This window comes from Oenanthe melanoleuca, chromosome 2 (genome assembly GCF_029582105.1).
Source record: "Oenanthe melanoleuca isolate GR-GAL-2019-014 chromosome 2, OMel1.0, whole genome shotgun sequence".
Lineage (NCBI taxonomy): Eukaryota > Metazoa > Chordata > Aves > Passeriformes > Muscicapidae > Oenanthe > Oenanthe melanoleuca.
The window spans coordinates 128,974,336-128,989,506 of NC_079335.1; the positions used below are offsets into that span (position 1 = coordinate 128,974,336).

At 35.3% G+C, this 15,171-nt stretch overlaps 1 protein-coding gene across 1 annotated transcript in view; it reads left to right on the plus strand.

The window, feature by feature from the left end:
• LOC130250438 (macrophage mannose receptor 1-like) overlaps nt 1-14,945 on the plus strand; it is a 51,536-nt gene extending 36,591 nt beyond the window's left edge. The window contains exons 20-30 of the mRNA XM_056486162.1: nt 421-563; nt 1,330-1,444; nt 2,842-3,011; nt 4,989-5,091; nt 5,999-6,228; nt 7,351-7,516; nt 7,851-8,003; nt 8,836-8,952; nt 10,422-10,589; nt 13,076-13,135; nt 13,528-14,945. Coding sequence (XP_056342137.1) covers nt 421-563; nt 1,330-1,444; nt 2,842-3,011; nt 4,989-5,091; nt 5,999-6,228; nt 7,351-7,516; nt 7,851-8,003; nt 8,836-8,952; nt 10,422-10,589; nt 13,076-13,135; nt 13,528-13,778 — 1,676 coding nt within the window. The 3' untranslated portion in view covers nt 13,779-14,945. The remainder of the gene's footprint in view (nt 1-420; nt 564-1,329; nt 1,445-2,841; nt 3,012-4,988; nt 5,092-5,998; nt 6,229-7,350; nt 7,517-7,850; nt 8,004-8,835; nt 8,953-10,421; nt 10,590-13,075; nt 13,136-13,527) is intronic.
• Nucleotides 14,946-15,171: the final 226 nt, after the last annotated feature.

Genomic DNA, 15,171 nt, shown 5'->3' on the forward strand with positions numbered 1-15,171 from the left:
TATTTGTTTTTCTCTTTTGCATAAAGTTATTGAAATAGACCATAGTATTACTTATAAGATTTAATGCTTTTATACTCTTGTGCTTACCTTTAGCCTAACATGGGGAAGATCTGATAGAGGTCTGTGGATAGAAGTCTATGGTTGTGATTGCTGATTTATATTTTTTATTAAAGTTGATCTATTGTGTCACTATGAAATTTGTAGTACTTGGTTCTACAAAGCTTTTAACATTCTGTAATTACAGTGTGTATGAAGTGACATATTTTTCCTACACACTGATATTGAATGATAATAAACTGAGAGACAGCTTTGATCTCATCTTTCAACTAAAAGCACTCTACATGAGAAGGAGTGAAAATGACTTCCATTAATCAACATGAGATGTTATGTCATACAGTTCCCCATTTATCTTACTCCCAGGATTTTGGAATGATATAAACTGTGGCTATCCAAATCCCTACATATGTGAAAGGCACAACAGTTCCATTAATTCCACTGTTCCTCCAACAACACTTTCAACTCCAAGAGGATGTCGTCCAACTTGGCTTTCCTTTCGTAATAAGGTACCATAACAAATACGGTCCATGCTGGATGTTTGGCAAAGCATTAAACAGGAAAAAAGGGAATTATTTAGTCAAAATGTTTCTTATTAAAACAAAATATTTTTATTTTTTTGGAGAGAGCTATGACACATGCACACTTTTCTTTGCTTGCCCACCCATTGTTTTGCAGGAAAAGTGCTTTTCTGATGCTTCTAATAAAGAAAATTTAGTTGCAGTTGATGAAAGACAATTCTCTAGTCAGCTCATCAGACCTTTTGATACACATTAAGTCAGAATTCCTAAAGTATTGATGCCTTGATCTTGGTGCTACAGTAATGCTTTTTACTGACTACATTTTGTCTTTCTTAACTTTACTAACATTGTATGCATTGTAGAATAAAATCAATAATCAGGCAGACTAAGATCAGTCATGTATAACTTAGCATTATCAGCTGTCTATAGAAAAGTCAGGATTTGCTTATTTTCTAAGGATTTCAGGTCAAATCTAATTGTTGAGCAAAATGCTTTAATGAGACTTCTAATGTTATATAGAACCAGAAACAATACAAAAGCTCATTTAAAGTATTTTTTCAGATAAATGCATTATTTTACTGCCTATTTATATATATATATATTATATATATATGTATATATTTATTTTTATATTTATATATTTACTGCCTATAAATGCATTATTTTACTCCATTCTGCTCTGTTTAAAATGGTGATTATCAATTGATGGATATTGGAGTAAAGATAATATGGAGAGATTTTGTTCGTATTTTAGTGTTACAAAATATTTGGATCTACAGAAGAGGAACGTGTTACTTGGCATGCTGCACGAACAGCTTGCATGAATTTGGGAGGAAACCTGGCCTCCATCCCTAATGAACAAGTGCAAGGTACTGTGCACAGTTTTGTAGCAACTAGATGAGATGACATTTAATCCTTACAGGCTGGCTGGGGTTTTTGTCTGAATATGAACAGATCTGAATAATGATTGCACATCTGATTTTTGTTCCAAAACATATAATTTTTAGTCATCTACAATGAAGTCTTCACTTGAATCTACCAAATTTTAGTGTTGGCTCAGAGATATTTATATGTGTATATTGTCCTGGCAGCCAAAGTAGTGTTTTTTTGCTGCTTGCACATGATGCCAGCTGGACCCTGCAATTTCCATTCCAAACAATGTGGTTTCACTAGGTGGCATAAACTTGCTGGAAATAGCCATGGCTTTCCTATTAAATCAAGCAGAGCACCTTTAGGATGAGAATTTGCCTTTGGGCAGTTTGAAACAGGCCTGAGTGCTCCTACACATACCCACAGATGTGCCACTCTTTTCAATAGAGGAGCTTATTGTAATGAACATAGGAGCTGCATCCATGCCTCAGGGAGATGAGCAGGGGAAAACTACCTCATTATTGAATAAACAAGGCACATGTCCAAACTAAAGAGTGGGGAAGACCTTGATAGATGTTAGATTGACTTCGCTAGATAAACTCTTTTTTTTTTTCAGGCATACTGTTTTATGTGAATGTCATGAAAAACAGATGCTGCAAAACACATACTGAATGTGAACTCAAGAGAGCACTCTGAAAACTCCAACATTGTAAAGCAGTGCATTGAAGTCTGAGCAATTAAATAGTTTTAATTTAAACTGCTGATAAGAGCTTAGTACTAATTATGTTTTCTGCTTGTGAAGAGCTGAAGAAGCAAACTTCCATTTTTTAAGCAGTTATATTCTTACCCTACATAATTTCTGCAGTACGTTTTCCAGGTGGTTAGTTCATGCACATGACTTGAATTCTAGGTAAAAGAGAAATGAGCAATGGAACTATTGGCACAAAACTATTATCATTGCAGGAAGTGCAGGCAGAACAGCAGATACACAAATGGCAGGAGCACAGTGGTGCTGTTGTCACTGGGGAGCAACCATTGTAGTGGGATTATCAAAAATGTATGTGATCTCCATGGCTCTTCATGTCTTGAACTAGGATCCAAAAGTGTCTTGGGACATTGTAAAAACCGTTTTTGTCATGATTTTGGGGTTCATTCCAGTACCAGCTTAGATACTTAGATGAAGTGTTTTGCCCAAAGCTGCAGTTATATATCTAGTTCCCTGCTCCTCAAACTCAACATTCATCCCCTTTTCATTTCACCTGCTTGTGTTACCAGCAGTGGAGTGTTCTATATTTCAGAGAAAGCATTTAGTATCACCAATCTCAGTGAGGACAAACATTTAAACTGTTTTATATTAAAATTATTCCTCTTCTTCGTTACATTTTTTGTATTCTAGCTTTCCTTACCTTCCATTTGAAAGATTTTGCCACTGAGACATGGATTGGATTAAATGATATAAATCATGAAATGAAGTTCCTCTGGACAGATGGAACAGGAGTTTACTTTACAAACTGGGCCAAAGGCTTCCCATCAGGACACGTGGATTTATATGCATATAGCGGCCAGGTAAATACCAGTCACAAATTCTTCACTGAAATTGGATTTTATGGCATCATAGAATGATTTAGTTTGGAAAAGGCTTCTAAGATTGTTTAGTTCAATCACTAATACTGTGCTGCCAAGGCCACCACTAAACCATGTCCTAAGTGGTGAAGCTACACATCTTTTTTTAAATAACTCCAGGGATGGTGACTTAACCACTTTTCCTTGGGCAGCCTATTCCAATGCCTGAAAGCTCTTTTGGTGATGAAATTTCTCCTAATATCCAATCTAGTTGTGTTAATTTCTTAGCACAACTCCTGGCCATTTCCCCTTGTTCCATCACTGGTTATATTAGGGAAAAGAGACCAATACCCACCTTGCCTAAGATTGAATTCATGCATTTATGGTGATTTTATGTTGAATACGAATCCAGGTAGAGTGAATGGTTTTTATCCCTTGTGCAGTTGATGACAGAATCTGTGGAGTGCTCTTACAAAGAATTGTTTCAGTTTTCAGTTCTCTGTGCTTGTAAAAGCTATGCAGCTTTTGTGTTCAGCCTGTGTTCTCCCATGGGCTGTGTAAAGAGGGCACTGGTTCTCCTCCCCATGGCATTTTCCCAAAAGCACAGCAATGAGAACGTCCTCCCAGCCGACAGCTGTGCAGGAACTTGGCAGGTTTCCCAGTTGGCATGCAGTTTGCAAGAAGGCATTCACAAACATTCCCCTGAAACAGGTGTCTTACATGCAAGAAAATAAGCAAATTCTGCCAGTCACAGTTGCAGAAAGGACAAGAGTCCATAAAATGAGAGCCATTCGATTTTTACAAGGAAAAAAAAAAAAACCAAACTGACAGAAATGACTTTCTCTATTTCTCTGTCAAACAAACTGATCTGATAGGTCACAGAGTTCCTTTCTCTCTGATCATGTGTGTGTAGATAGTTCTGTACTCTGGAACTACAGCACTTTATAGTGCTAACTCTATTTCTCTTGAATGGCATTTTTAATCTAGAATTTTATTTTTATGTATAATATCATTTTATGTGTCTTTGAAAGTATCACCTGTGAGCTTATATCTAAAGGAGGAAAAAATTAGGTAGAATTTGGAGTTCTAAAGGAAAATATTTTAAAAATACTAATTTTCAAAGAAAAAATATGTTTGTCGTTTTAATGTAAATTAATAGGATTTTTCTGAAGTCATGTGACAACTTATGAAGTCCCTTTTTCATAAATTTTAGATTTGTTTTTAACAAAAAAAAAAATGTTATCATAGTACAAATTAGTACTCAACTATTCAGTTTGAAAGATTTAAACCCCAATGCTTTTTAGCCACAAATGAAGTCATTATCTGAATGTCTTCTCATGGACGGAAAAAAACTGAACAAGTAAACAGAATAAAATAATATGAATGTTTCATTGCACAAAGCCAGTGGCAATCCTGCAGGCTTTTGTATTAATCACTGTTTATTTAATATGTGCTAATCTAATTTCTAGCTGTTGTGTCCATGTCAGAGAAGTTGAAATGTCATAGTGAGGGTGGTACTGACAGCAGTGGCTGCCTTTGGGCAGGAGCTGTTCTGACTTTGGTGTGTGCACTATTACAGCTTGAAATAATAAATTGTTGCATTGCACTTTAAGGGTTCTGTTTTATTTCTGGGGCAAATTTATCCAGTCTTTTCTACAATGATCAATCTAATTTCTCTTTAAATTGTCAGTGACTCCCCTCCATGCTGTATGCTTGAGGATTTGGAATATTAGAATTTCTCTGGTCCTCTTTCTCACCCCAATGTAGTGAAATAGAAAGTAACATAGAAATTTGTGAAGTGTAAGAGGAATAGAACTTCCATATCACTTGTGGAACTTAAAACTTTTGCTCTTAAACATTACAAAGATATGAGACTAAAATTACAGCATTACTTGTGTCTGAAGATGTAAATGGGGGACAAAAGTTTGTGTTTGCTTTTTCTAGCTATTTTTAACTAATGTTGTACCTCTTTGCCTCGAGGCTGATTGTGTTGCCATGAAAAACAAACCTGTTAAGGAAGCAGGGAAGTGGGCTGATCAAAATTGTGATAACAACAGAGGATATGTATGCCAAATTAATGCAGGTACTTCTCCTTTTAGTTAAAACCAAACCTTTTTATTTTATTTTTTTTTATTTTTTTTTTCCAGGGAATTGCTTATGTGTGTGGATTTAAACATAATTTTGCTTCCAATAAAGATAAATGTACAGATTGTTCTTCAGGCAGGAACAAAAGGGTCAAATAGTCAAATGTACCAGAAGTCCGGTTAGTCACTGCTCTCATCTGACCCTTCCAGCAAATGCTGTGTTGCTATTTTCCTGAGCTGGAATTTACATCTGCATTTTTGTGTCTAGTATGACCCTTGATATGACATTTGTTCCATAGAGTTTTATTTTTTATTTTTTTATTTTTGAAAGCACACTGGCTTTCAAAACATGTTATGAAAAATACTGGTTTATACATGTAGCGTGAACTGTCTGGAGTGAGACTGTAACTCATCTGCACTGAATTTGAGCAAAACCACCTCCAAAAAAAATAGATTAAAATGTTTAAATCTAGCATCTATTTAAGTATCTGAGTAATTGTTAAGAACTGATCTGTTGTGAACATTTTATTTCTTGGGAAAAAATCCTTGGGAAACCAAATAGTTTCTGCAAACTGTTGCATTTGATGAAAAAAGATTTTATGAAAAAAAAGTTATGACCTAATCCTAAGTAATTTCAGTGATACTATTCTTCATGATTACACACAATGCTCCTTTACTCTTTGTCAGAAGTTGCTTTACATAGCTCTTTTTTCTTTCTACAGCTTTGTAATTGAATTTTACTACTGATGCTGGCTTAAAACAGTGCATCTGACCCATGCTGATTATAAATCAGGGAATATGGAATAAAGAAGGAAGACTTTTCTTTAGCTCTGTTTGCAACCACAGTGAAATCATATTCCCTTTTTGAACAAGTGTGTGGTTCTTTTTTCATTCTTTATTTTACAGATGCTGAACTTCTGCCTTCTACAACTTCACCCCTATCCAGCATTATCCGTTATGGGAATAGTAGTTACTTGTTCATCCATACCAAAATGACATGGGAGGATGCACGGAAAAACTGCAAACAAAATCAGTTTGACCTTTCCAGTGTCTTAGACCCCTACAGTCATTCATTCCTGTGGCTGAAGATATTAAAGTATGGGGTGCCTGTGTGGATTGGTCTCAACAGTAACGTGGTAAGAACATAAAACTGATTGAGCACGATGCTGCTTCTCTTGTGATGAAATCAGGAGCTGAAAAGTCTTATCATCTCTCTTCACTTTAGCTTATTTGTTAATATCTTGGACCTAAGTACTTCTTTGTACTGTCAGAGGAATCCATCCTCTTCTGATAATCTGATTAATATGTATATATTCATGCTTTTCACACTTTTTCTATGATATTCCACTCTGTGCACTTCCAAATAAGGCATTTTAAGCAAGCATCTTGGAATATCTCTTTATATATATCAAGTATAAATGGGATATAGATGTGATATATATAAAATCCTCATATTTTAGAATTTGCAGAGGAAAACCTCTATTTTAATAATGATGCCTAATTTTGAGAAATATAAGAAGATGAATATTTTATCAATATGAATATTTTAACTATGAAAATATGAATATGAAACTATGATTGTTTTAACATTTTTGAAGATGGTTAGAAAAATAAATAATTAGTTTACCTAGTGTAATTTTATTTGTCTCTCCATTCTCAGTTATTTGTTATTTAATACTTTCTGCATATTTAAATACAATATTTTTTTTTTCTTGGCACAGGCACTTGTCCCACACACTCCATTTGGCTGAGCAAATGAAAAAAACCCAAACATATTAACATAACACTCCACTTCCCAAAAATCTAAAGATGCCTCTAGCATTAATCACAAGGATGAATCACTGAGTTAACCAGCTTTGGTGGGAAATAATTACGGTTTTAAATGCATTTCAAGTTAAAGTAATCTATGTCTTGAAATTTCTGGGGAAACAGCTAATTCAAAAATTAGTCACCAGAATTTCACTCCCACTCCCACAAATTATTTTAAATTAAATTGTTATTAGTCCCAAATTAAAGGTATTGTTAAGTTTAACATTAACTAAATGCCACTTTTCATTTTCTTTCACTGAAAAGTACTTATTGTATTGCTGTATTTCTCAATAAATAGCTGTTTGTCACAACAAAAATTTCAAAGTTTGAGCCATTGATATTTGTTATTTGTTTCTAAGAAAAGCCCCAATCCTTTTAGCACAAAGTACTACATAGACAGAGTGAATTAATGGAGTTTAATCATTCCAGTGTATGTGTTTTTTTCTTAGACCAATGGGCGTTACGAATGGATCGATAACTGGAGAATGAAGTACACAAAATGGGGTGAAGGGGAGCCAAAGCAAAAAATAGGCTGTGTCTATCTTGACATTACTGGAGTCTGGAAGACAGGATTCTGCAATGAAAGTTACTTCTCTGTTTGCAAAAAGTCTGATGGTAAGTACTTGAATCTGACCCTTGTAATGACAATCAATAGCTCATTAGAGATGCTGGGGTTTATTTCAAGAGCTAAATAGATGAAGTCATTAGAATTACTTAGGTTGAAATGGGCTACTTTAAAATTAGGGCAAACATATAATAAGAAAGGGCTAGGGTGACTGAATAGCCATCACTTTATATCAACAATGTTAGATAAATTTTCCAAAGCTTTGACTCACTCTGCTATTTATTCTGCTATGGAATAAACTTGCAATTTCAAAAACCTCAAAAATCAAATGACAGTGAATGTAAGTGAGTAGTCACATGGTTTTTTTTAACTATTTTTAATCAGTTCAAGCTCCCACTGAACCCCCTCAGCTTCCAGGAAAGTGTCCTGAATCAGAAGGACACAGGTCTTGGCTCCCTTTCCGAGGTCATTGCTACTACATTGAATCTTCCTCTTCAAGAAACTGGGCCCAGGCATCTTTAGAATGTCTTCGACTAGGTGAGTATCCTACTTTATGAGCACATATTCCTGACTTGTTTTCCTGACTGTGGAAAGCTGAACACGTGTTATGTGTTTTTGTGATTACAAGGATGGTGGAAGTGTTGGACAAGACAGTTGCACCCCATTATTGCCCTAATTTGGGAGGTAATGGAAAACCTCTGTCTGCCAATGGCCCACATTATGTCTCATGCATGTGGGACCAGGCACGAGAGGAACTGTGTGGTCTAGAGTGAAGACCATGAAAGTGGAAAACTTGTACTTTGAGCCTGATAGGAGATAAACAGCTTCATCCACTACAGTCATTAAGCTTAATGGAATTTTTATCTTTTGTATTCTTGATCGAAATTCTCCCTTGATTATTGCAGTTTTATGCCACTGCAGTGAAAGCTGTTTAGTCTGGGTAGTATATGACCGACCTAGGGCTGTTGTGTAGTTTCATTCTCTGTTTCCTTCTTTGGGAAATGTTGAAGAATCGATTAATGCTGGACTTCATAGGTCTGTAGCACTGTTGTTTGTAGCAAGGGTGGCAATGTGCCTTAGGTGTCTGGTCTCCCATTAGATTATGGACAGATCTCATTCACTCTCCAGCAGAACTGATTATGTCTTTATCTTCACTGGAAGTGTATATTGATGTGTGGTCAATAAAAACCTACCAGGGAAACCCATGGCAAATGTAGACACCTGGTACTGGGTGAGGAGATTCTCCACCTCTTTTCTGATACTCAGGTTTGCTCCTGGGTTCTCATGAAGTGGTTTATTGATAGGACAAGGAGAATGCTTCCCACTGTGAAACATATCTAAGAGATTTTTCTTTCCCTGTGTCTGCCAGGTGCCTCTTTGGTCTCGATTGAGGACTCAGCTGAAGCCAGCTTTCTGACCTACAACCTTGAACCACTTGAAGGGAAAACATCAACATTTTGGACAGGAATGTACAGAAATGTGGATGGTACTTTCTCTACTTTTAGCTTTTTTTTTTTTTTTTTTTTTTTAGTGAATGAGTACTGCAAGCTATTTGTATGAGTGTTGAAAATTTCACATTCTACTTCTATAACAAGGAAGATAAAGCAAGACAGAATAGTCAACAGGCTGCTTTAATTAAATCCAAAATTTGATTATTACTTTCACATTAATGCAATTAATATTCAGTTAGATATTTCTATCCTTATAATAGACTTTAAAGTACATTCTTGTACTGTTCAGGCAAAAAATGCCAGTGTGACTGCCAGTGATAGGATTGCAAAATAGTTCAGGTGACTTGATGTGGGGTTTTCTGGAGTTTTGGAAGATTATTTTTACAACTGCCTACCCAAGCACTTGAATGACAAACTTCTTAGGGATAAGGGAACTTTTCAATTACATTGTTTGAATCTTAACCAGGAATAGTGAAAATTTTTGATAAAGGGAAGAATTTGAGAGTAGTCATTTATATGCATGACCCATAGAGGAAAACTGAGGTTTACTCATGTCAATTGACACAAAAAGTGTTTCTTAAGGTGATTCTAGAGCAGTGTAGAACAGCATACTTCTTACAATGATAAGAGCTGTTCAGCTCTTTATTGTAGCTCCAGATAATGATTATAGAAATTTCAGCATAACTGCATGGCCAAATTTCATACCTCTATGTGTGTATCTAGATTGTATTCAGTTGCCATGTCCTCACACAAAGGGTGTCAGGAATTATAAAAAAAACCAAAACAAATGCAAAATATGTAGAATTTTTTAAGACATCAAAATACAATTTTCATGCTGAGTCTAAGAATTTGCTTGAGTACAACTTAAAGTCACAAGGAGTACATTTATTCTAAATAAATAGCGCTATTAAAGGAAAGAAGGAAAAAAGGAACCGGAAGGAAGAGGCAGAAAGTCTCAAGCATAGCTGAGCAACAATGATCACAAGATTTTGGAAGGAGATCTATAAAAAGGAAAACTGTGTGTGTAAAGCTTGTGGAAAGGAGCAGAAACTGGAAAATAAATGAAATAAAATTGGGCCTAAGAAGACTTCAGTGTGGGCTTTGAAAAGAGTAACACAAAACCTTCATACAAATTACTGAAATAAAGAGCTTTCTGGTGAAGTTAAGTTATGTTTTAACATCACTTATTTCTATAAATTGAACAAATAATTAACACTGCACCATTGCTATGATTTGTGGGAGATTCTTCTTGGAACTGTCTTGCCTTTGCAAGACCACGAGCCAGATTTGTCTGCCATTTTCCAAAATTTGATATTGTATCTTTTGCATAAAAATTTAGAGGCAACATGTTGTGTCAGAAGTAAATAGTTTAATGTCTGTCTCCAGAAGTGGCAAGTAAATTTCTCACAAAGGCAATAAATATGGGGCATGTGAAGGTGTCAGTATGGAAATTAATACTATCTTTTTTTTTTTTTTTTTCTGTATTCAATGTTTTTTCAATTAGGACAATGGTTGTGGCTAGACAGCACTGCAGTGAATTTTGTCAACTGGAATGTAGGAGAACCTTCTCCTCAACAAAATGAGCACTGTGTTGAAATGTATGCAGACTCTGGGTATTGGAATAATTTCTATTGCTCTTCCTACAAAGGATATATTTGTAAAAAGCCAAAAGGTAAGTGATGCATTCATGAATTAGTTTTATGTATGGATTATACTCTCTATGCTAGTATTAGTAGGTGGCCATTACACACAATGCATTTCAGCTGGATATTCTGAATTTTTATAAATGCCAAAGGATGCAAATTTCCATGCCAACAAAAACATAGAATGACTCTTACCAGAAAATAGTTCTGGACAGCAGTCAAGTCCCTTAAGAATTGCTTTTAAAAGACTGTGTTCATATCTTAACTGTACCTAGCATATACTCTTGCACATTTTCTATCGACTGTTGTTGAGAAATCAGAGTGTAAGGACCATTCCCTGCATACCCAAATCTGTCTCATCTATATGCAGATATATTCCTCAGGGAATTCCCTCTGCCCTGCCCATGGAGTAGCCATTGTTAATTTCCCTCTGCCAGTCTCATGTGCCTGTGTTTTCTGAGTATGACGTAGTGTTTCTATGAATTGAGAATTTGTGAGGTGTGAATTATTTAACAGCTTGGGATCTTTTGTCTCTGTGTCCTCCTCTTGGGAAAAGATGAATGAATGAAAAGCAAAGCAAATTGCATAGCTTGAATGTGCTAAGCTGAAGGTGTCCTGAAATAACTGAATGTGCAAATTTGACAGTAGGGACATCTAGTGCATTTGTATTCCTAAAAGTCATCATAATAATGTTTTTCAGCATATATTGCAATACCAAAATCTCTTACTTATGCTTCCTAAAAAGATTGAAACGTGTAGCTGCAATATACCCACTTCCTCTACAATACTGGAAACGAGAGAATTTCTGCTATCCTTTCTGTAAATTTGTTCTCAAGCAAAATTATTCTTACTTACTCAAATACTAGTAATGATGACTGTATCTTTTTCAGGAAATACTGCAAAATCTCAGTATAGCCACCCTTTCAGAGTCTACTTATCTATCTTTTTGCATTGTCAGTGACAAAAAATTCGTAGATGTGGGTACTAAGTGTTGAAACAAATCACCACTGTTCCTTTTTGACCATTCAATGATACTATTTGTGCTGCTGCTAGCATTCACCTGTTTTGATGCTGAGGCATTGTAAAGAGCTGAAGCAGATGAAAGCTAGTTACTTTTTCTAGGATTAGCTTCAGCCAGTCTACTCTACTGATCTGGATTGCCATGGATTCAACCGAATTCCAGTGTCAATGCAAGGATTATATAGTCACTCACCCTGAAACAGAACACAGCCTAGTCCTACACTGTCACAGAAATGCAGCTTTCCTTGGCATAATTTTTCAGAACTGTGACAATGCTCCACGAGCAGAATTTAAACAAACCATTAAATAGCTACAGACCAATAAATGGAGCATCAGAAACATGGTTTTACTGAGTTGCACTGGCTATTGCTGGTTATGTTTGTTGTTTTCTGAAGAGACTGAAACACAAAATCATGACTGAAGTCTTCCCATAGAATAGGTGTTTTCTGTTTCATTTATTGAGCTAATTTTTACCATAGTAATTTGAGAGTTGTCTAGCAGGTCTATTCCATGGAGTATCTAACTTTATTTCATAAGTGAGGAGGTGCTCAGCCTGGAGAAGAGAAGGCTCTAGGGAGACCTCAGAGCACCTAAAGACAAGCTGGAAAGGGACTTCTTATAAGGACCTGTAGTGACAATCCAAGGATGGAAATTCACAACCTCCCTGGGCAGCCTGTGCCAGTCCTCAGCTGCCCTCACAGTGAAAAAGTGTTTCCTGATATTCAGAGGGAACATCTGTGTTGCACAGTGGTACCCACACTCTCTCTACTGTCACTAGGCAGCACTATGGAGAAGGTGTAAGTGTGGATTGGTAAAAGTAATTTAAATTTCTGAGCTCACCTTTCTCAGAATGAAACATGATGCATTGATTCAAGATTTAGTAATAAACTGATTTTATACCCACATGGCAAAATAAAGACCTTTATCTTAAATGACGGCCCATTTAACCAGCAAGCCAGATTTCATGGTCCAGATGTTAAAATTTAAATGAGCTACAAACCTTTTAGTTCAGATGTGATGCCTGCTAGGACACTGTGAAGTTCAGGAGTGATTTCAAGTGTCTATGCAAGTAAGCCATCAAAATCTCTTGGCAAACCAAATTTATTGCACTTTTTATGTTTATATAGCAAGTACTGAAAGAATTTGTAATTATATTGAGGATTATGTTTGACCATGTCTATCCTCAAGGTGCTGTATAGATTTTCCTGTGTTTTTACTCTGATGTCTGGATCAGTCTTCATGCAGCTTTTTGATATTCCTTCTTTTTTTGCTAGTTTGTGTAAATAACTCCAAATGAGACCAGAATACACTAGACCATTGTGCTATGCCTTAGTCGTATATAATTTTCTATGAACCAAAGCCAAATGTTTTCGCACTATATGGTTTTATTACCTTATATTTATCTGAACATAATTCTCAGTATGTTCCAAAATATAGAAATACATAATAAATAAATAATAATAGAAAAATATAATTATTTTTTAATGTTTTCAAGTTCCAGCAACTGAAATGCCATCAGCATCTGAAATGCCACCCGCTGAAATACCTACAATGGGTAAGAATATTGTCTTTCAAGATGAAAAAAATTAGAAAATAGTCCCACATTAAGATCATAAACCAAAACAATTCTATTCTGTATTATGTCTCTTAAATTTTTTGGTATGCCTAAGCACTGTACCTGTTTCCTAGGGTGACACTGTTTCCTATTAGTACAATACACTCTATTTGGGTGCAGATGCAGATTTAAAAAAAGTATTAATTTGTGATATAGCATGCAATATTAGTGATTTTAAATCAAGTTATTTTATGTTGCTACATTTTCTTCTCATTACTTTGAATTAAATGAACCGCTTTTTCTTAAAAGGTTATGCATTCTAAAGAACTTTTTTCCAGTAATCAGATAAAGAGTATGTAGCATTCTCTTAATTTCTTCCTATTTGTTTTCAGCAATGACAAAAGATGAGAAGGCTTCTACCCTAAATCACAGCAAAACAGGAGTTATAGTTATTGTTGGTGTCATCATCCTACTTGGAAGTGGCCTTGCAGGATATCTCTTCTACAAAAGAAGAAAGAATTGCTTGCCAACAAATGACAGCTTTGAGAATAATTTATATTTTAATGGTGATGCTGTTCCTGGAATTAGTGACACAAAGGATCTTGTGACCAACATAGAACAGAATGAACATGCAACACTGTAATGTAACAAAAGGGAATGTAATGTAATATGTAATATTAAATGTAATGTAATAAAATAAAATGTGCCTTGTTTTATGAAAATTATGCAATTAGAATGAAGCCAAAGGTATTTCTCATGTGCAATTACTGTAATATCCTGTTTCTGTGTGTGTGTAATGTCATACATATAAAGTAACTGCAGTTACTTTATTTTGTAGCCATTATATAAGGTGAAAGATTTCAGGTCTCAGGATTTGATGATCTCACTGGTGAATGTGCATATAAGAAAAGTGATAATGTTGATTAATTATTAAATGGGACAATAGAAATGGACAAAATAAAGTAAAACGTAGATAGATCCACTTGAGGAATGCAGACAAGATTTGACATTTGTGCATTGGATTTATTTCAAACCATGCTATTGAATGGATACTCAGAGCTATTCAGTAAATATCTTGTAATTCTACCATCTTTCAAGTATTCCCATAGACTTAAGTACAGGCATAATTACTACAGGGTAAGTCTGAATTTGGGCACATTTCCCCTTTGAACTACATGGGGAAAAGTACCTTTATGGTATTTCAGCTTCCACAATTTTATACAACACAGAAATCCAAGAATGTAATACTTGTAGTTTATGTATTCTAGGATTTAATCAGAAAAAATCTGGAGGCAGACCTCTGGAGTGGAAAGTGAGGTTGATATTAGCTGCCAGTTTTGGCTGGCCACAGGTGGGTTTGTTGGTGAGAGGTGATGAAGGTCATGGCAAAACTTCCTTCTTATCAGGCAGCAGTGACTGAGGAGAGGGAGGAGAATTGCCTGTGTGTGTTCTGAAGGTTTCTAGCAGCAGAAGGTGTCTGCATGGTTGTTATGGTGATCACATGTTGGTACTGCTCTCTACAGCTTCTCAATAGGTAGCATAGGTTTGTGGGATGTGTGCTGCAAGAACAATTTAACTTTACCAGTATAATAGTTACAACTGATTTTATTTACTTTCTAAAATGGTTAAATCAGTTACTATTTATGGACATCTTATATTTCCCCAGGAGTTTATATTCTTAATTTTTGTAGATCCTGTAAAATGTAAATCATGCATGATTCCTCACTTGCATACATATGTTTGCAAGGATTGATTTTGTGGTTTCAGATTTTGCCCTGTGAAATAAAAAATAACTATCTTTGATTTTTAACATAGGTTTGCATTTTATAGTCTCATCTATATAAGACATTGTGACATGATAAAGTGAAAAAGGAAAAGATAATACCACTGGGGAGACATTCCAGCAAAAGTTGTGATCAGGTGTTATATTTACCATATTTGCCTGCATCTGTCCCAGGATTATCTGCTTAAAGACAAAACAAAAATGTGAGTTGAGAGATTTAGTAAAAATCTTAAATGACATACGTATGTAGGTA